The 22091-nt window shown below is 42.9% G+C and overlaps 2 protein-coding genes and 1 long non-coding RNA gene across 3 annotated transcripts; 2 read left to right on the plus strand and 1 right to left on the minus strand.

Moving 5' to 3' along the window:
• PNN (pinin, desmosome associated protein) lies at positions 1–10381 on the minus strand. Its single transcript, XM_081879988.1, has 9 exons — positions 10199–10381; positions 9430–9501; positions 6551–6619; positions 5796–5868; positions 5614–5708; positions 4199–4274; positions 3265–3420; positions 3045–3183; positions 1–2362 (listed from the first exon to the last, which is right to left on the minus strand). Exons 1-9 carry the CDS (start codon positions 10309–10311, stop codon positions 1083–1085), a joined length of 2073 nt encoding a protein of 690 aa, XP_081736114.1. The 5' UTR covers positions 10312–10381; the 3' UTR covers positions 1–1082.
• Positions 10382–10522: 141 nt separating this feature from the next.
• Positions 10523–11498, plus strand: LOC309351868. The gene is made up of 2 exons (XR_014160975.1): positions 10523–10716; positions 11239–11498. It is a non-coding gene; the product is annotated as an uncharacterized lncRNA (long non-coding RNA).
• Positions 11499–14095: 2597 nt separating this feature from the next.
• On the plus strand, positions 14096–21923 carry TRAPPC6B (trafficking protein particle complex subunit 6B). The gene is made up of 6 exons (XM_081866301.1): positions 14096–14449; positions 16013–16080; positions 16793–16910; positions 17842–17925; positions 19525–19618; positions 21619–21923. The coding sequence occupies exons 1-6, from the start codon at positions 14156–14158 to the stop codon at positions 21648–21650; spliced, it is 690 nt and encodes a 229-aa protein (XP_081722427.1). The 5' UTR covers positions 14096–14155; the 3' UTR covers positions 21651–21923.
• Positions 21924–22091: the final 168 nt, after the last annotated feature.

The following is a 22091-nucleotide window of genomic DNA, read 5'->3' on the forward strand; positions in this document are numbered from 1 at the left end:
TAGTATATAAAGCTACCTTTATTTAGACTTTTACAGAACAAGCCAATGAATACACTTGTAGGAAGTTTAAAAACAGTATGTCACCTTTTTACACCAACTATATTGCCATCGACTTGCTTTAGATGTTACAGAAATTCCAAGTTTTGAATCCACTTTCCTCAATCAACAGGTATTCATAAATACAACATCTTAACCCCCAATTAATTTAATGGTATACTGCATTTTTATTGGCATTTGAAAGTTTAGCTTGTGGCCAATAATAATCTAGTTTTGAAGTTACCCATAGGCCTCCTGCAACATACTGCAAAGCACAGAAATAAATGAGATGCAAGTTTTTTTTTTTAAAAAAAAAAATCTAAGCATTACTCTAAAACTAGAGGAGAGGCAAGGCTTGTTGAAATAACTACATGAAGTCTCTAAACAGATTTTAGATGGCCAAGTAATTAGAATTGGCTTGATACACTCACTTGGCTTCTGTATATGGGCAGTTAGTTCACCAAGGAACGTTAGTAAAAGCTGGCATCAATTTGTATAATGAAAGCACAGAAAAGAAAACCTGGATTATGCACAGCTGTGTGCTCCTTCACAGAACTTGAGAATTCACTTTTAGCAATTAAGAGGGGAAGTGTTAATAGGCAGAATATTCAAACACTCTGTATGAAGTATGGCAAAGGGAGAAAGATATCTATGTGAGATGAAGCGGCAACAGGCTCTCACACCTCTGTAAAATACACATTTATTTCTACAAAAAAAAAGATCTGATACAGAAATGATTCACACAAATGTAACTATGTACCTATTAAAATATACAGAAACTCTTTTAAGTAGAGGAGATTTAAAAAGATGAAGGGGTTGTCAATCCTTTTATTTGTACACTTTTGCATCGTCACATAATTTGATAAGTAACCTTTTACAAAATCATGTAAAAAGCACGAGAATTGCCTGGTAAAGTGTCTGCATTTCTCCAAAAGATTTTATACAGCATGCAATTAAGGCAGCCTTCTCTTCCCCACATGGAATCCTTTCACTCATCAAGTAATCTTCTGCTGCAAAGATTAGGCTAGGGAGCCTGGTCTCTTCTGTCAACGCCTTTTGTCTTTCCTGTCTGATTTACGGTCTCTTTCACTCCGCGAAGTTCTTTTGCCTGACCGACTACTTTCTGATATAGACCTCTTTCTGTCCGGCCTTGAACTTTTATCCTTTGATCCTTTCGCATCTCTGCTGCTACCTTTCGAAGACTTGTGACTCCTGTCTACTCCTGCATTATCCCTTCGCTTTCGATCCAGACTCCTCCTACGCTTCCTATCCCTATTGTGCCCACGCCCTCTGCTTCGACTTCTGCTCTCGCTGCTGCTGGAACTACTGCTACTCTCTCGACTGCTACTTCCGCTAGTGCTGCTGCTGCTGGAGGAACTACTCCGGCTACTGCTGGTGCCGCTGCTAGAACTGCTGCCGCTACTACTGCTTGTAGAACTAGTACTACTGGTGCTGCTGCTAGTACTGCGACTTCGACTCTTGCTGCCTTTGTTCCTTGCTCTGCCTCTGCTCCTGCTCCTAACCTTGTTCTTGACTTCTACGCTTACTGCCTGGATTTGGTCTGCCTGAGTTTCAGGCAGATTCTCAGGCACTACCCTTTCTTCTTTGTCTACCTGAGGCTCTTGATCTTGAGTGGATTCCAACTGTGGTGAAGGCTGTGGCTGAAGCACAGCCTCTGGTCGAGGCTGGGCCTCAGCCTCGGTCACTGCAATGGATTCCGGCTCCTTCTCTTCTGCCTCCTCTGGTTCAGCTTCCACTTCTGGCTTGTTGCCTTCCTCTTTCTCCAAGGGAGCAACAGGCCCCTCCTGCTCTGGTTGAGCATTACTCTCCATTTCTGGTTCCGCTTCTTTGCTATTCTCATTTTCTAGTGGCTCTGCATGATCTGCCTCATTGGTTTCCATCACATCCTGCTCGCCATCTACTGGCAGCGTATTTTCAGCTTCCTCTTTCCCTAAGACAACATCCTCCTCCTGATTATCCTGCTGCCTATCATTCTCCTTAATCTCTGGTCCCTCATCTACCTTAACCTCCATTTCCTCTTTCTGCTCCTCCTCCTCCTGTTCTATCTCTCCATCACTGTGATTAGCACCTACCTCCTTTTCTTCCCCTACCTCTTCCATTTCTACATCATTGCTCCGATTACCTGTCTCCATCTCTTCCACCTGCTGAACCGCCTTACCCTCTTCTTGCTCCTTGTTCTGGTCTTCCTTCTTTTCTTCCTTCTGCACCTCCTGGTGTTCTTTTTCCTTCAGAGATTGTCGCCTGGGCCTGGCTTCCATTTTGTTAATTTGCTCAGCAAACTCAATGCGCCTATTTTCAAACAGTGCTGCAGAATGAAAGAAGACACACTAAGCTTATTGTGGGTACTTAGCATGGTTCCATCTTACTGATAGATCACTTGAACCACTTCACACAAGAAAAGTTTCATACAGACAAGCGATCATCCATGTTAAGAGGTCAGAATGTGCACTTGTGAACTGGGGCATTTGCCAAGTATTTTTTAATTACAGGCTACTGGCAGTTAAGAGCAGTAAAGTTTCACATTAAGAAATAATTTATAACTGGATCCAACAGGTGGGCAAGATTCTTATCTCCCCAACCCCCTAGAGACAAATTGTATCTGTCAATCACTTGGGCTGGAATTCCAATGTCACACCATTACAAATGTTCTGTTTGTGCAAGCACATCATCTTGCAAGATGGAAAAACCCTGCTTGCAACTATGTGCTGTTCTGAGGATTTGACCAAACCCCAGAACAGGACTCTAGCACCCTGCCAGTGCCTTTGCACCAACTTTCCAAAGCTGGGTAGGCAATCCTCCACCTTGTGGGTGGGCCAGTTCTGGCTTTATGTGTTTTTGTGTAAACGTGCAGACTCCCAGAACTGACCCTTTGACTAAGATGCAAGTTTGCTTTACTGCCTTATCAATATCACTTTAACTTTTTCTATTGAAATGCCAGAAGAGCTTATATCAAAGAAAATGTATCTACCCTACCACCAGTAACATACCATTTAATTTTTTTTGGGAATCATCAAACAGCTTCTGGGTAGCAGGACACATTCTGCCAGGTATGTAGAACAGATGAGGCTTTGTCTTTGTTCTTATATATTTAATTATTTTGGCATTATGATCATTCCATTCTTCTTGCTGGTAAAAGAAAGATTTTTATTTTTTTAGTATCGTCCACAACACAAACACCACATAGCAGCTGCTTGAATTTTGACTCACCAGCTGAGCAAGTTCAACTTTCTGTTCCAATAGCCGCAGCTCTGTTTGTTTAGCACGTCTTTCCTCAAAGAGCTCTCGCCTCTCATTTTCAACCTGCTTTCTCTCTTCCTCTGCCTGCACTTCAAGTTTCTGTTCAATTTCTTGCCGTCTTTTTTGCTGAAGTGGAGAAACAGTTTCATATTTGCTTAAGGGGAGCTCAGAAATTTTATTATTAGTTTATATACCACTTAATAGCTGGTCGACCCCTGTTCTGGAATCCGATCAATACTGAAGTCTTTATCTAATTATTGCAAGATGGCCCAAAACTTTTGGCTGAACTTAGTAGTCAAGTCACTGCTTATAGTGGTTGGTTTTTCATTTCTACTCCCCTAAAGTATGGAGCACTCCTTGTGTATCAAGCAATCCACATTTACAGTGAAGCAGTGCCAGGCAATGCAACTACATCTCTCCAACTTATGACCTTAAGCCTGGTAACCAATAGGAGCTCTGTGCCCCCCTCTCTCTTTCTAATCTGTTTTCAAATTGTTATGGAACCAGAGACAAGTAAATAATAATAAAAGTTCAACTATATAGCCAACTAAAGGCAGGGCATACGAAACCTAAGTATGGACCTCTCTAGGCTGCTGGCAGTTACTAGTGGTTTTCCCAGCTGGTTGCCAGAACCCAGTTTAGGGTCGCCATACAGAACTGTATTTGTAGTAGGATCCATGTTCTATTGAACATAATAGGCTTAAGTAAAGTTTTAGGAATGCTCACTGTTTCCCTTTACACTTGAAAAATGACTTTAAAGTCCTCATGTTTCCACAATGAAAAATCTGAGCTACTGGGTTACTAGCAGTAAGTTTCTTCACACAAGACAGTATACAATTCTCTCATTCAACAGAAATAGTAGTCTCTCTCCTCTAATGAACATTACAAGGTATTGAGTTAATACCCTCTCAGTAGCGACTGTTGATTCTTGTTTAAACTTCTGAAGAGTACCCATCAACAGGCCAAATATGCGCCGATTCCTAGAACAGAAAAGGAGTAAAAAGATATTATATGATTGACTTTCATACGTGTTCATTATGCATACCTATTGAAACAGTTTTCCAAATCTTCCAAGGTTGTTAGTTAATGGCACATGAATTATAAAAAGGCTACAATAATACAGGGTGAAAAACTATTTAGAAAGAAACATAACCACTGGATGTTGCAAATTTCAACAACCAACATGATAAGATAACAAGATAATTCCAGTGGATAGCTTTATCAGCAACAGCATATAATTTCCAAACATATTAAATTAAATGAAGTTCTTAATTTATGACCCAAAGACATCCAAAAGTTTTATCTAAGATTGAAGACAACAATAAAATACATTAAATACACTGATTATTAATAAAAGGAATACCATTGTTGTGAGTTTTCATAAGGAACCTCAAGAAATGATTTGCCATTTTGTAAACAACATAGCACTGAAAATATAGTCATCTTCTTTTGACTTACTTTTTTGTTGAGAGCTAGCTGTATGACCAAGAAATTTGGCCCTTACGGAGAATCATAGAATTGTTAACTTGGGAGGGACTCCTCCCCAAGGGTCATCTAGTCCAATCCCTTGCAAAGCAGGAAAATCAACTAAAACAACCCTGACAGATTGCCAGAACTTCCAAGGATGGAGAGTCTACAACCTTTCGAGGGAGTCCACTCCACTGTAGAACATCTCTTACTGTCAGAACCCAGAGCACAATGGTCACAGCCTGAAAATAAATTCCAGCCCCACCCCAACTAATACATATGAGATGGTGCTTGAATTAAGAAATAATTTCCCCAAAAAATTATTTGGATACTTTCCCACAAACTACCTACCTGAAGTTGATATACAACCAGCTCAACACAATGCACTGTCTAAAAGTGAGACCTTTAGATAGCTAAGATCTTCATAAACATATTTTAATGAAATATGCCAATTTCCCAAGATTTTGCACAGAAAAGCATGAAAAAGTACAATAGCTGCTAATTTGCAGTATTCTTTAAAGACCAAGGCTAAAATTCCACCAACATCAATGGGACTTACTTCTGAATTAGACTGGTTCATATCAAACTAAAAAAAAAAACCAAAAAAACCCAAGAAGGGAACATTTTAGAAAAAAACAACATGCTAAATCTCTACGTAAATAAACATGGAAGCTGGGTTGAGTTGTCTGGTGCAGTCAGAACCTGTACACACACTTCTTAAGAAGCAGGCTAAGACAGCATAAAATATTAGACAAAGTTTTCTGTGCAAGAAAGAACACTTCTTTCATAATTTGTATTATGCACTTGGAGTTTGAAAACGTTATGGTTATAGTCAACAGCATTGTAAGATACCTTTGTTTTCCCTTTTCATCCATGTTTTGATCTTGAATAAGGTCTCGGCGTGTTCGTTCTTTGGAGGTAGCAACAACAGAAGACTGCAACGCTGGCTGCAAGGATAGGTCAAATCCAGGTTAATGGAAGCTTTTCTACACTTCTTTCCCCTCTCTACCCACCAACTTCTAGGTATCCCTTACTTTTTTAACATCATCATCCTCTGCGTCGCTTTCATGGCGTGATTCTCTCCTTGTCCGACGTTCCCCAGCTAGCCTAAATTTAAGAGAGTATCAAAGGCATCCACTTTATACTAGAACCAAGGAAAATGTTTCAATAGGCTTAGAAAATGATGTTAATAAAAGCAAAATAACTACACTAAAATCAAGATACTGTGCTTCACAGACTGCTTTGATCCAACCTCTCTGTCCGTGTTGTTGCTGGGATCCAATGAACTCTCTGGTGAATGTAGATTAGCTGCTTGCTAAATATGTTAGTTTATTACAGCATCTTTTTAAAGATGGAGACCTCACTTTTAAAGTCCGCTTACTTTTCTTTCTACAGAACATATTGTAGAGTAGCAACTCCTACACAATTTACGGGTACTCAAGACAAAAAAGGTGTTCTACTGAAATCCTATTTAAAAAATCACACAGAATCAGGATACACCAGTATAAATTATTTGCTAATGTAGAATCCCAAGAGGAATTATTATGCAAGTTAATTAAAGAAGAACTGATACATGAATGGTTTTTCCTTTCTTCCCTCCCGGTTCCTTTTGTATGTCTGAAATTGCAAGCAATCATTTTAAATTATACACAGCCTTGAGTGCTATATAAAAACCATGCAGAAATGCACTACAGAAATATACTGAGTCAGCTAAGAAGGCATGCTGTTCTTGTCTCTATCTTCATTCAATCCTGTTCTTGAATTCAGCCCCATTTCATTCTCTGCTCACCTATTGGTCGCCCCTTCTAGATCCCTCTGTTTGGCTGGGGGTCCTCCTCCGCTATCCGAGAATCCACGCCTGAAACAAAAGAGCACATCAGTGTATCAGATCAGTATGCTCCAAGCAAGTTTATAATGCCAAGACCCCATAAAACTAAAGTTCAATGTCTTGCCTTGTGTGCAGCAAGTTTTACAGAAGTCACACCATGCTCTCTAACATTTATATGAAGCCACTAGGTGAGATCAGAGGGTGAAAGTAAGATGTAATCAGTCTAACAAAGAAAATCAGCTCTATTTCTTTTTTTTTTTTATCTGAGTTAGGTGAGGCTGCTCAGGTGCTGAACCAGTCCTTGGGCTCCGTAATGGGCTAACAGATTGAAAGCTGACAATAAAGAATTGTGAGAAAGTGGTTCTTATGTTGATAAATTAGGTACTTGGCTTGTTTCAGATGGGGGCGCACCTTCCATGAAGAAGCAGGTTTGCAGTTTGGGGACACACTTACATCCAGAGTTGTCACTAGAAGCCATGGTAGCCCAAGTTTCACAAACTGCCCTTCCCAGGTTTGACCTTATCACCAGGTAGGAACATTCCTGAACAGACAGTCTTGCCACCATGATGCACATTCTGCTTATCTCTCAAATGGAATACTGTAATGTGTTGTACAAGAAGCTGCCCTTGAAAACTTTCATTAGTGCAGAATACAGTTCAGCAGAGGAGCATTGTTGGGTACTGAAAAGACTCAGGGCAGAGGCCCACAAGAAATATTCACATATGCTTATTTTTATGTATAGGCGCCAATTTTCAGCTGTCATTTGAAGGGGAGAAACAAACTGGCTGTCAGGGAGAACTTAGAGCTATAGGGTGGCAACAGGGATTTCCTGGGCCAGTATACTATATGTGGATTGGGCCCTCCACCCCATCCACAGTCTAGAGCTGCTGTTTATGTACATATTTATGTACGTATTTAAAAACAGACAAGTGCTCGTTGGCAAATTTGAATGGGAGGTGTCTAGGGTCTCACCAGTGCTGTACTTTGAAGTGTTACCAGTTGCCCTGTAAAAAAAGTTAAGTTTAAAAAGGAAAGATGTCCAGTATCCTGCATCAAAGACCCAGACACATGGGCCCCCGGCTACCCACTAACAAGGCTGTTGCTTTATCCTGATGGAATCATATCACATAAATTCTGAAAGAACTACCATGGCAGCCTATTTGCTGCCAAGCCCAATTCCAAATGCTAGTACTCCTTTAAGCCGCTAAATGGTTTGGGGCCTAAATAATTGAAGGAGAACATCTCCCTAAACCAGCTTGCTTATGCCTCAAGATTGCTAGAGTGCTTTTCTCTGTTTCCATTGTCAGGGAACGTTCACTACAGTCGTACCTTGGATCTCAAATGCCTTGGCTCCCGAACAAATCAGTTCCCGAACGATTAAAACCCGGAAATGAGTGTTTCAGTTTTCGAATGATTATCGGAACCCGAACATCCAGTGCAGCTTCTGATTGGTGCAGGAGCCTCCTGCAGCCAATCAGAAGCCGCACTTTGGTTTCCAAATGTTTTGGAAGTCAAACGGACTTCCAGAATGGATTCTGTTTGACTTCCAAGGTATGACTATATTTGGGTGAGATGCAAGAGAAAGCCTCTCAGCACACTCATGCAGCTCTCTCACACACGCATATACTGTACTTCGCATATACACTGCTGCAAGTACATCTCTCCCTCTCAAACACATACCTACCCTCTATTCCCCCACCTCACATAAATATCTCCCTCTCTCTACCCATGTATATATATATATATCCAACTCTCATACACAGAACAAACTAAGTATCCCTTCCAATTCAGAAAAGCCCCTTCAAGGGTGGAGGATGTGACTGTTTTAAAAAATAAACCATCCACAAAAGTAACTAATCCCTGAGTTACACAATACCACAAATTCAAAAGCTTATTCCTTCCTTTTAAGAGCATTTTAAAGAAACTCTAAAAATGTGAATATATCTAGCAATTTTAAACTTTCCAGTACCAAAACTAAATACCAAGTAGGCCAAATATCTGTAGGACTGCAAAGACTGCTATGCAAGCAGAGCATAAAACACCATCCAATAAAAACCAGGCAGAGCTCTGTTGCAATAGCCTTCAAGTACAGTGGTACCTCAGGTTACAGACGCTTCAGTTTACAGACTCCACTAACCCAGAAATAGTATCTTGGGTTGAGAACTTTACTTCAGGATGAGAACAGAAATTGTGCAGCGGTGGCAGCAGGAGGCTGCATTAGCTAAAGTGGTACCTCAGGTTAAGAACAGTTTCAGGTTAAGAATGGACCTCCAAAATGAATTAAGTTCTTAACCCGCGGTACCACTGTACCATACCATGCCAGTGTTAGGCTACAACAGCAGAGGATCTGTAACTGGCTGCCTACCCTTCGGTAATAACAATGGTATATGAGCCAAGCGGCAAGTTATACATGCCTTCTACTGAAATCTTTGAAGACAGCAATTTTGTGGGCTCCTCAGCACTGCCATAAACTAGCATTACAGCAACTGGTAAGTCCAACTTGAAATTACTGCAGTTTTTTTTAAGGTTAGAAGAGAAGTTGCATGCAACCTTAGGGCAGCAATGACAGCACAAGCAATGGTCAAGTACCCCAACAGCTATTTGCTTGTCTGCCTGTGAATATGCTTTGGACCATGAGCAGAACCCCTCTCTTCCCCCTCAATGTACAAGTGTGGCAGTTGAGTTCAGACTCTAGCTACCTTCAATCAACATATTAAAACAACATTTAACCTTCTTTTCATTTCTAGCCTTCAAATACAAGCATAACATTCCGTGCAGCATAGAAGCTGCCCTCAGAAAGGTACAGAATTGGTTTCCATTAATCATCCACAGATACTCACCTGAGTAATATACTTCCACGCCCCCTACCTCCACCAGGGCCTGTGATGGTCAATAATCTCCCTTGAGCGGGCCTGGGGGGAAAAGTCAAGTGAATAATCATCAGGAAGGTGCAAAGAGGTGCAGAAAACATCCCTCAAAGGAACACCACTGGAGACCTGGTGTAAATGTAGCCCCCACCCCACCCCCACTTTATTAGTCAGCTTTAGTGATTGGGGACGGGAAGTGACTGCTTCTAACATGTGCAGGATCCTGATGGCCTAGTTTATTAAAATACCTTGACTTCCCACGTGGAAGGAAGTAGCAGAAAATGCAGGGAGACGGCAGTGGGTATTGCCTACCTTTCGTGACACGGAAACTTTTACAGATTTAGGCTGGGGCATGAGCGCACTCTTAACCCGGGTTAACTTAGGCCGGTGCAGGCTGCGCCCCTAAGCGCCCTTACTGGGAACTAGCGAGCCCCATTGAAGCCATGCGGGGAAGCCGCGTTCGCAGGGCGCAGCCGCGCCCGGCAACTCACGTGGACGCCACTAACGGATTCTGCTCGTAGGCCTCCCTCTGCGCGCCCGCACCCGTTTACCCCCGATTTGAAGAGGGACGGGGCTCACGGCTGCACCGCTCGGGCCCCTGAAGTCCCAGGAGAGGGAAGGGAAAGGGCGCGGGCACGAGGGGGCAAGCGCAGAGAAGCCTCTCAGGGGACGAGCGCGGCGGCCCCCTCTGAGCCGAACGCCCCCCCCCCCGCCGGCCGCCCCGCTCTTCCTCCCGCCTCACCGCACATCGTTGGGGTCCCGCCCCGTGAGCTTGCGGATGTTCTCGTCGACGTGCTTGAGGCTCTCCTTGGCCTTCTCGAGCTGCTCCTGCAGAGCCCGCACCGCCACCGCCATCCCAGCCACCCACAGGCGCGGCCTAGCCAGTCAGGGGCCGGCCGAGAGCGCGGCTCGGCGGGAAAGGGGCGGGGCGCCGCGGCCCAGCCCCCACGCAGCGCGGCTCCTCCGAGCAAACCCGCCAATCGGCGGGCGAGAGTTGGATCGACAACGTTCCTCGCCAACAGCCGCGCCTCGTCCCTAGCGAATCGCCGCCCTGACAGGTTGAGTGGCATTTGGGTGCTCCTGTCATCAGCTTCCTTCTTAGCCAATCGGGAATCCGTAGTGCTTAGAGCGACGTCGGGAGAACCACTCGACGTTCGCTTTGCTCTGTTTCTCCTGCCAATCGCGGAATGCCAGAGCAGGGTGGCATCGAGTAACCAATCAGTGATGGGAGGCGGGTCGGCTGATGCTTCCCTATCCGCCGTATGACCATCCCTACTAATTTTCGCGCGCTCCTCGGGTCATGAGGCGCCTTGAAGTGCAGGGGGCGGGACTAAACTCAATTTCCACGGACGCGTGGCTTTTCTGATTCTGAAATTTGCTTTTAAGTCCTGTTCACTATTACGTACTTGGAAGCAAGCCCCATTGAAGTTAATGGAACTAACTTTTGAGTAAAAAAAAAACCACAGACTCAGATGCGCAAGTGACAAGTTGAAATAACAGCATAACCAAAATATGTGAGATGGGCTGTAACTATTAGCAAACGCTCCCACTATCATTGCTGTAATTGCCTTCCCTGCACTTTAAGGCAAGCCATCTTATTTATTTATTGGGGCACAGAGAGCTAAAAGGTCACCAAGGTGAGGAAGCAGCAGCATTAATGTTTGCTGCTATCACAGCCAAATATTAGACCTTCAATGGGTCTCTAAGGTGTTTGGTCAAATTCATTTTGAATTTCTGCCTTCCCTGCTTTTTCATCACACAAAGCTTTCCATTAAATGACAGGAAGGCCCAGCTCAACAAGGGCAGAAGGATTCTAGGGAGTCAAACTGCCAAGGGCCCTGAATTGGCTGATCTTGTGATCAACAAGGCTACTGGCAAAACTAGCAAAACTCCTAGAGTCCACAAAGACCATAAAATTCCTATCACAATGCCCAGGTCTCCAGGGGCCACTTTGAAGAGTTCCTCACGCTCACAGACTGAAGTTGTGGGCCTCCAAGACCTATGACCAGACAAGAGCTGAGTGAATGAAGAAACTGCACAGAGTCCATTATTCCGATGCAGCTCTTTGACCAAACATTACATTATTCATTGGTCCATGGGTAAACTTCCAAGCAACTGTATCTCGGGTTAAGTACTTAATTCGTTTCAGAGGTCCGTACTTAATCTGAAACTGTTCTTAACCTGAAGCACCACTTTAGCTAATGGGGCCTCTTGCTGCTGCTGTGCCGCCGGAGCCCGATTTCTGTTCTTATCCTGAAGCAAAGTTCTTAACCTGAAACAATATTTCTGGCTTAACGGAGTCTGTAACCTGAAATGTATGTAACCTGAAGCGTACGTAACCCAAGGTACCACTGTATACTGTAATTAGCTATACAGTTGTACCTCTAGATACGAACAGGATCCATTCCGGAGCCCCGTTCTCATCTAGAAGTAAACGTATCTAGCGATGGCACTTCTGTGCACACGCGCGTCGCTTTTCGCCGCTTCTGCGCATGACGTCATTTTGAGCGTCTGCGCATGCGCAAGCGGCAAAACCCAGAAGTAACGTGCTCCGTTACTTCCGGGTTGCCGCGGAGTGCAACTCGAGCGTGCTCAATTTGAAGTAAATTTAACCTGAGGTATCACTGTATAAGCTCTTATGTCCTAGGATTCAGTGCTCATCCATACTGTTGTTTAATATGGATAGAAGATTCCTGTACCTTCCTTAATTTGCCATTGTGCATATGACAGTATCTAAATTGGTGCCTTCCCACACTTTCCACTCCCTCAGTTCAGACTTTCTCATACCCTTTCCTTTTTGGAGTATCCCTGGGACTGAGGGGAAAGTGTGGGAAGGCAGTGATTTGGAGGATAATGTCATATGCACAACAGAATTAAGGGAGGTACAGGATGCTTACTATCCATGTTAAACAACAGTATGGATAAGCCCTCTTAAAGGGAGGTCTCTTACTGTGAAAATCTGTCTAAAATTCTGAACATCACAGACACATAGAGAATCATATCACAACAATTCCAGATCATATCACAGAATAGTGTTCTTCATCTTTATTTTTATAGTAATGACCAGGGGTCAGCAAACTTTTTCATCAGGGGGCCAGTCCACTGTCCCTCAGACCATTTGGGGGGCCGGACTATATTTTGGGGGGAACGAATTCCTATGCCCCACAACTAACCCAGAGATGCATTTTAAATAAAAGCACACATTCCACTCATGCAAAAACACCAGGCAGGCCCCACAAATAACCCAGATATGCATTTTAAATAAAAGGACACATTCTACTCATGTAAAAACACAATGATTCCCGGACCGTCCGCGGGCTGGATTTAGAAGGCGATTGGGCCGGATCCGGCCCCCGGGCTTTAGTTTGCCTACCCATGGTTGTCCTGGCATCAGGACAAACTGACCTGCAGTCATGTCACTACAGTTCAAGGCTGCACCACTGTGGAAAGTCTAAGATCCTGATGCTACAGCAATAAAGACACACACAATAAGGGGGGGGGGGGCAATAATTCAGGAACAGTAACATCTATTTCCACAAAGTCCATAACATATTATTGCTGACATCTTTCTGGCTTGAGAGACAATGAAGTGTGCATCTGGGGTGAAGTCAAACCGCTGTGTTAGCAGCACCTAAGTGACCTCCCTGGGGCGCATGCCTGGGATGTATTGTGCAGATTTCCACCAACTGTGGCATTATGCATGGACAATAGCCTCAACATTTTTTTACTCCACTTTCCCAACCACTTACAGCATTGCATCATTTTAAAATAAAGCAAATTAAACTATCATAAGAAAAGCAATTGCAGTTTTGGATAAAAGTCTTTTATAAAAAACAACAACCTGGGAACAGTATGATAAAAGAAGCTACTATTTACAATTACACTTAGAATTTGATCTTGCAAGCAATTCTATGTTGCCATTATTTTCTATTGTTTTCAGTGCAAGCAACCTCCTAGGGTAATGGTGAGGTTGAGAAATGAAAAGTAGATCAATCTTATGGGATGAGCTGCTTTGAGGAGAAGGCAAGATATAAATCAAACAAACAGGATATATATACAATTTATTTACTTCACATTTATCCAAGACCCTTGGAACACCCTATTGCAAGCCAAGAGCAACTTATTTATAATTCTTACAACAACCCGCTGAAGTAGGTTGAAGGTGAAAAGGCTGAATTTGAGATAAGTTAATGTACAGCAGAGGCCGTTTGGGATTAATTCCCAGCAGTCCCACTGGGACCCACTATGCTCTCTACACCCACTGATTTAGGCATCGCTAAAGTCGCAGTAATCCTAGGGGTGTTTTGTTAAGAGGCCAGAAGAGGAGTTTCCCTTTCTCTTTTCCTTCTGGTGTGGTGTTCTGCTTAGTGTTTTTAGACCTATTTTAATTTTAAGTTACTGCATTGGAATTTTCAGGTCTCCTGCAACTGGTTTTCTTATGGCCAGTGCCCATCCTGAACGTATGGGATTTGTGACCATTAAGCTCATTTGCCTTCAGTAGCAGTAAAGCTCTGCTGAATGAAATACAATTGCCTCTGGTCTATTTTTGGGGAATCCTGCAACGTGTTGTAAGTTTTTACACCGCTAACTGTACGTTGGAATCTGGATCAATACTGAGTAGAACTCCATGACATCTTCAACGTAGCCGTGAGCCCCGCCGGACCTTCGCTTCCAAACGGACACGGAGAGCAGCAGCCCAATGCCCGAGATCGCTCCCATCGGCGCCCGCAAACCACCGAGCGCCGAGGCGGGGACTCCCCGGAGCTCCGCCCCAGAAGCAGCTGCCGGTTGTTGCCTGGGCAGCTCCGCCTCTGGATTGAAGGAGGGACTCGGCTCGGCCCCGGCGAAGAGCGGGTGGGCCCGGTCCTCGTTCCCCTCTGCCCGGGATCTTCCCGGCATGAACAAGGCGGAGATGGCGGACGAGGCGCTCTTCCTGCTGCTGCACAACGAGATGGTGTCCGGGCTGTACCGCGCCGCCGAGCAGGGCGATGGGGTGAGCGGGGGTTGCTCTCGCGGCTCTGCGGAGGCATCTCGGCGCTTCCCCGTCGGAGGGAAGGGAGAGAGGCGGAGCCCGGGGGACGGCGCAGCCGGCGCTGTGGCCCGAGGAGGGTCCCTTCTTTATATTCTGTATTTTTTTAACGCAGCTTCCCTAAATCCGGAATGCCTTCTCCTACCCAAAGCCTCATAATGGAGTCTCTGGTTTCGAAATCTCTCCTCCTTAAAGCGCTGAGGTGGTTTGAGGGCCTGGCCAAGGGTTTCTGGCGTCTGAACAGATTAGCCCGTGTTCAGTATCCAGGTTCGGGGCTGGTTATGGGCGAGTCCAGTGATGGACATGAACAGACTCCCCGAGAGAAATGTGATAAGCATCACATACAGTATGTACCAAGTAAACTAGGGATGATCTAAATTAAAAATGTTTGTTACATTCCCTCTGACCCACTAAGACAGGGGTCAGCAAACTTTTTCAGCAGGGGGCCGGTCCACTGTCCCTCAGACCTTGTGGGGGAGCCAGACTATATTTTGAAAAAATAATAATGAAGGAATTCCTATGCCCCACAAATAATCCAGAGATGCATTTTAAATAAAAGGACACATTCTACTCATGTAAAAACACGCTGATTCCCGGATCATCAGCGGGCTGGATTTAGAAGGCAATTGGTCCGGATCCTGCCCCCGGGCCTTAGTTTGCCTACCAATGCGCTAATACAATGGGTGTCCCCCCCCCCCCGCAACAGCATGCTTTGTGTTTGCATATAACTTTTTTAAATGTTTCAGAAATTCCTGCCATCTTTAGTGTAACGTGTCCTTAAATTTAAAAACAACATAGGCGTTTTAAAATGGGCAGGATTAGGACAACACATTATCCATAATTCAGTTAGGACAGACTGCTTGCAATTAAATTAGTATGTTTAGTAAGCACACCTGGAGTCAGAATTCAGCAGTGCTTGAAGTGGGATGAAACCCTAACTCTACTGTCTTTTTTTATTCCACTTCAAGTATTTCAGATTATAAAATTACAAAGTGTCTCTCAAAGTATATGTTTGTAGGACCCAGTTTATTTTTATGGTTGTAAGTTGTTTTAAATTGTTTTTCATATTGTGTTTTAATGCTTTAACCTGCCCTGAGACCTTAGAGTGAAGGGCGGGAAATAAATGACTGACTGACTAGGGGTTTCTGTAAGAATTCCTGCTCTATGATTGCAGTCATAGTGTTGTTGTCTTTCACATGACGGTATATGTTTTGACTCCACAGAGTGGGAAGTGAAGGAAACAGGATGTTTGTGTTGCTGTGTTCCGTGAAGTGGGACTATCGTCCTATGTTCTTTTTCTCTTTGCTGTCTGATGCTAGAGAGAGACAGAGCCATGTTGCAGTCCTCCGTGTGTGTTTATATGTAAATAAAGTAGATTAGCCAAAATGCTGAGTTGATTACAGGCAAGACAAAAGTGTGGAAGAAGAAAACTTAAAGTATAATTTTAAAAATAGATTTGCATAAGTTATTGCGGTTTGTGGGGTGTTCTTTGTACACACACAAGATTACCTTTATTATACCTTACAGGAAAATGGACGATGCATCTCAAAACTGGAAAATATGGGTTTTCGAGTAGGACAGGGATTAATAGAAAGGTGAGTGGCATGTTTAGCTTCTCTCTTGACCCATTATTTTCCTTCAGAGTTGCAAATATTCCAGCAGGTTTCCTGATGTCCTTATATCATGTATAAATTCTGTGTATATCATAAGACACAGAAATTCCCTAAGGGATGTTGCTTTTAAAGATGCCCCACACAAACTTTAGTGGCTGCAACGTGATGGGAAAATCAAGGGAATTCAGTGGTGCTGCCTTGTACTAAGTGGAAGTGTTTTTCTGCTTGTGCAAGACCTTTCTTGTGCCAAGATTTGTAATAATTATTTGTAGTTGTAGTTTCATGTCATGGTGGGGAGGAGGAATTTGTTTTATGGATTGACCACCTTTTTGTCTATATTGTTTCTGTTTCTGTTTCTGAGTTGGTTTTTAAATTTTTGGAAGTCACTTTGAAATTTTTGTGGGAAGCTAGCTCATAAATTGAATAAATCATTGGCATAATTAGAAACTAGAAATCTACCTTATGTCAGGTCAGATAACCTGTCCTTCTAGTCCAGTGTTGTGTACTCAGACTGGCAGTGACTTTTTGGGGCCTCAGGGTCATTCCCATCATTTTTTACTTAATCTGTTCTTTAAACTGCAGATGCCAGGGACTGAAACTGGCACCTTTTATTCTGCTGACGACTTATGCCCCCTCACCACATCGCGTGCATGCAACTAATTAAATGCCACTACTTTTAATTTCTTTCTCTTAGGTTTACAAAAGATACTGCCAGATTCAAAGATGAACTGGATATAATGAAGTTTATCTGCAAAGATTTTTGGACTACTGTATTCAAAAAGCAAATTGATAACCTCAGGACCAACCATCAGGTATTGTAGAAACTGAACTTGTAGAGTTGTCAATCTTGTTGCATATCAGTGCCAAGTGGGCGGAGAAGAAATTAGACATAATGGTACATTATTTACATTCAAATACGTTAATATAAATTTGGATTCTGTCTGGAATTAAAACAGTTGGGATCTGGTATAGCTCAGCTCTGTCAGCACAATTGCACAACGAAGCATTTGCTTGGATTGTACTACAGATGGGCCTGTATGATTATAAATAAGGTCTTTGTATGTAGAAAGCAGTAAAAAGGTGAACAACCCTTATTGACACTCTAGTTTTCTTTCTGCAGGCTGTTTTCTTATGTGAGAATATTCAAATAGTATTTTTCCACTTGCAGTTTAAAATAAGCAAGGGATGCATCACATTTTTTTCTGATTCTAATTAGGTTCTTATTTCAGAATAATTTTGTTAGGATCATATGCCAGCCACCTTATGCTGTAAAGAGAATTCCATAAGGGTAGCGTGTGTAGCTAAATAATACAGATTTATTCTATGGTGTTCCTTCAGTTTTGTTTTTGCTGTTTTTCTTGTTCTTAATATTGTACACTGTTTTAGGAAGATTTTATCTTGAAAGGCAGGATTTGAAAGGATGAATGAATAATTAACATGCATACGTAATAAAACAATCCAGCTAGTAACCATATTTGCACAGAAGTTAACTTCCTGGGGAGAAAGATGTCTGCCATTAATCTAGCCTTTCTTTCAAAGTGACTGGTTGGGATGATTGCAGTTTAATTGACCGGACTGCATTTGGTAGGAAAACAAAGTATACTGCATGTGTTTGCAGGTACTCTGTAACCAGCTTTTCCCATGTATATTACCTAGCGGGGTTACAACATTAATAAATGATTCTTGCATGAATAGCCAAGGAAAAGGCAGGATAGAATTATAACTGTTATTCATTTTTTGCAGGGCATCTATGTACTACAGGATAACAAGTTCCGTCTCCTGACTCAGATGTCTGCTGGAAAACAGTATTTGGAGCATGCTCCTAAGGCTTGTATAATTAATTATATCTTACGTAGTTCATAGGAGCACCTTCAAAACCAAATTTCTTCTTGGAGTTGCAATACAGTGGTACCTCGGGATGCAAACGGGATCCGTTTCGGAGCCCTGTTCGCATCCTGGATAGAATGTAAGACGCACGTGCGCAGGTCATGTTTTGCTGCTTCCGCACATGCACGTGACGTCATTTTGACCATCTGCGCATGCACGAGCGGCAAAACCTGGAATTAATGTGCTCCGTTACTTCTGGGTTGCCGCGGAGCGCAACCCGAAAATACTTATCCTGAAGCATATTTATCCTGAGGTATGACTGTATATTCATTACATATATGGGGCAGGGGAGAGCAGCAGGAGTGGTCTTGCAACGGTGTTATCTTCTCCATGTACTTGATGTTCACAGTTGTACTTTATACTGTCATATATTTATTCTGTGTTAATAGGAATTTTTGCAAGTTTGACAGATAAACGTTGGAGGGGAAGCAAACTTCTTTTATAGAAGTATTCTATCAGTTGATTGCATTCTAGCTGTCAGATCCACATGTGCACATGCTAGTATTAAAGAAGTATCCTCAAGAGATATTTTTTTTTAACTTTGGGCCCTCTTTCCCCATTTCCTGCATGGAAGTGTCTTCAAGCTACATTATTACATGAGCACTGCTCCACAGCATTTGATATTTTCATTCACATATATTCATTCAAAATAAGATGGGTTTATGAAAAATTCCATATTCTCCCACCACGCTGACGAAGATCTACGAAACAGCAGTCAATATCCAGAATTTCTCAGTGTTGAACATTATATTTGCTGAATACACAAAGCTCCACAGCTTATCTTTCATCGTACAAAGTTTGGTACCTCACTTCAAAAAGATTTTCAGAGACTTTGAGATTAAGATTTCATTTTGAACTTGTTATTGTTTGAAGGAATTCTATAAAGTTTGTCTATTACGTATGTATATGGTCATCGTGTTGCCTAAACATTGTTGACGTTCTCTTTTGCAACACAGGGGTTTGTTTGGATACTTGAAGCTGCTCTCGACAGGGTTAACACTCTCCTTAAATAATGAAATTCATACCTTGGAGGGTTGAGCCTGTTTTTTTTCACTGGAGGGAGAGCCAAAATTAACAAATTAATTTTGTTATTTATACCCCAGCCATCAGGCTGGGTTTCCCCAGCCCCTCTGGGTGGCTTACAGCACACAAAAATATTGTAAAACATTACATATTTCCTGATACAGGGTTGCCTTCAGATGCCTCCATGACATTTTGCCCTTTCCACCAGCTACAACTGGCGCACCAGTTGCATGCCTTCCTAGACAAAGAGCCTGGCCTCAGCTATCCATGTTCTGGGCAAACCCAGCCAGATGGGCGGGGTATAAATAATAAAAAATAATAAATTATTATTAAATTATTATAACCTCCAGAATAGATTATTGTGTTGCATAAAGAGGCCTCCTCTTTGAAAAAAGGGGTGAACATTAAATTCCTCGGCACAAGTTTAAAGAGCTTTCAACAGTGTAATGTGAGAATTATATAAATGATCAGAATGTCGTTTTGTTTGACTTAATGTATGGGTCTTTCCCCCCACAGTACTTGGCATTTACTTGTGGATTAATTAGAGGTGCTTTATCCAACTTGGGAATAAAGAGCATTGTGACAGCCGAGGTTTCAACAATGCCCGCATGTAAGTACTCTTCTTCTTGGCAAAGTATGTGTGCAAATTGTCTCTTCCGCTTAATATAAAGTTGGTGAGACAAATGACCAATTTTAGCAAATATGAGGTGGTTGCACTTAAAATAGCTTGTTGTAGCCAAGCTTGGCCAATGATAATTTTGCAGTCTGAGGTGGAGGACATGATGGTACTTTCCATTGCTCCCAGTTCATTCCAGGAACGCAGCTGGTACTGTTTTCCCCCCTGCTGGATCTGTGAGCAGCAGCCTAGTATTGAATAGGGAGGGTAGGACACAGGGCAAACACAAACCCTGCCTTCCACACCTCACTGTTGCCCCCTGCCCACCAGCATCTGACTAATGATAAAGCCAGCCTTGGGTATAGGTTGCAAAAACGTATAGGGGACTTAAAGGTAAAGGTAAAGGGACTCCTGACCATTAGGTTCCAGTCGTGGCCGACTCTGGGGTTGCGGCGCTCATCTCGCTTTATTGGCTGAGGGAGCCGGCGTACAGCTTCTGGGTCATGTGGCCAGCATGACTAAGCCGCTTCTGGCGAACCAGAGCAGTACATGGAAATGGCATTTACCTTCCCGCCGGAGCGGTACCTATTTATCTACTTGCACTTTGATGTGCTTTCGAACGGCTAGGTTGGCAGGAGCAGGGACCGAGCAACGGGAGCTCACCCCGTCACAGGGATTCAAACCGCTGACCTTTTGATCAGCAAGTCCTAGGCTCTGTGGTTTAACCCACAGCGCCACCCGCGTCCTGTTATAGGGGACTTAAGTAGGGGGAAATATGTTGGGTGGTGGATTTCTTACGAATTTCTAGCTAGAGACCTGCATGCCTAACGGGATACAGACTTTGCTCTAGATTCATAGGCCTTTTCAAGCCCTAACACACAGAAGTCACACTAAATTGCTTGGTTTTTTCCTCTGTGTGTCAAGCCAAGCCGAGTGTGGCTGCAGTTCTGGAAATACAAGAGTTGCTGAAGAGAGGCATGCTAGAAGAGGCCTTGGATTCATCAGATCCCAAGCCATCTCATTCTTCCAATAAGGGAGAAATATTATCCAAATTATGGTGGAGTTATTTTACCTCACGTTGATTTTTTTGAAGAAGCAAAATGGAGGAAAGGCAAAAAGCCACCCTGGCCAGCATGAGCCCAGCAAGACTTTAGGAAGTGGCAGTACTGTAGGGTTTCTCTGTAAGACTGTAATTCTAAATCCACTTACAGGGGAGCAAACCCCATTGAACACAGTGGGATTTACTTCTGAGGAAACATGCATAGAATTTTGGCGTTGTATCTTCAAACATGTCTGAAATAAATGGTGGTAGTAACTTGTAACTAGCTACTCAACCGGAGGCCCAGGGTGAAACATGGATTTCAGTTCTGTACCTACTTAAGCGGGAGTAAGGCTTACAGAACTGAATAGGACATCTGAGTAGAAACCTGATTGCACTGTTAAACGGTAATTGTTTTTTTAAAATATGTCCAAACTACCTCCTAATACAGAAAGTCTGAGAGATTTTTGTTAAATCTAGCTAACAATCAGGGTAGGGAACTGGATCCAGCCAGTGGGCTGAATCTTGATTTTCGCCGCAAACCTACGGTCAACCTTCGGCAGGTTGGCAGATGGTTACCCACCTGTCAGTCACCTGATGTCACCATGACATCAGATGGAGCATTTTGCTTTGCCTGCATGGTTTGAAGTCAAACCATACAGGTGAAGGAAGTATTTCCTTGACAGTACTGCTCAGCTGCTCTGCACTTACAGCTAGCTCTGTTTTGGAATTGGCTGCATTGGTGCTGACAGGAAGCTGCGCTTGTCAAAGAACAATTGGGAGCACACAATTGTGACCCCCCCCCCCGCTTAATTTGTCTTGTGGACCAGAGGTTCCACACCCTTGACTTATTGGAGGATATAATAAAGTACATGTAACCATACCACTTTTAACTACACGAAGAATTGTTTCTCCTTGGTAAGATGGATGTTATAATAACTTTCTCTCTTTACAGGCAAATTTCAGGTGATGATACAGAAGATATAGCACATGTACAGAACCAGCTTCCTGCCTTGTAAAATGACAAATAAAATGTATATTTTATTTATATCCGTAGTTTATTGAAGCTGTCCTATATTGTATAAAATGCCATATAGTTTAAAACACAAATTTTCAAGTATGACCAATAGCCAGTGTCTGCTGTATATCTTGCTTTTTTTCTTTTTTGGTAGTCGCTAAGTTACTGTGTGTTTCAAGGAAGATGAAGCTTACAAGTTTGTAAAGATGGAATGGAAACCTTGATTAAATTTCAAGCTCTAATGTCTGGTTAGTTTTGCAGTACATTGATTTAGCAATGCAAAATTTGTTCCAAGCGTTGATCTAGAGGTGGGTTTGACAAGATCTATGCATATATAATGGGGCACCCAGCTATTATCTGAACTGGGGCTATAATGTCTAATTGAATAATTAGAATGATTAATTAGATGA

The sequence above is a fragment of the Podarcis erhardii genome (assembly GCF_964252035.2).
Source record: "Podarcis erhardii genome assembly, chromosome: 1".
Classification (NCBI taxonomy): Eukaryota; Metazoa; Chordata; class Lepidosauria; order Squamata; family Lacertidae; genus Podarcis; species Podarcis erhardii.

Coding starts and splice junctions, on each gene's coding strand:
- PNN (XM_081879988.1), bottom strand. CDS start 10,311: ATGGCGGTGGCGGTGCGGGCTCTGCAGGAGCAGCTCGAGAAGGCCAAG. Junction 4,275..5,613: donor GATGAAAAGGGAAAACAAAG/GTATCTTACAAT, acceptor TTTCTGTTCTAG/GAATCGGCGCATATTTGGCC. Junction 3,184..3,264: donor AAGTTGAACTTGCTCAGCTG/GTGAGTCAAAAT, acceptor TTCTTTTACCAG/CAAGAAGAATGGAATGATCA.
- TRAPPC6B (XM_081866301.1), top strand. CDS start 14,156: ATGCCCGAGATCGCTCCCATCGGCGCCCGCAAACCACCGAGCGCCGAG. Junction 17,926..19,524: donor ATTTGGAGCATGCTCCTAAG/GCTTGTATAATT, acceptor TTCCCCCCACAG/TACTTGGCATTTACTTGTGG. Junction 19,619..21,618: donor GGTTTCAACAATGCCCGCAT/GTAAGTACTCTT, acceptor CTCTCTTTACAG/GCAAATTTCAGGTGATGATA.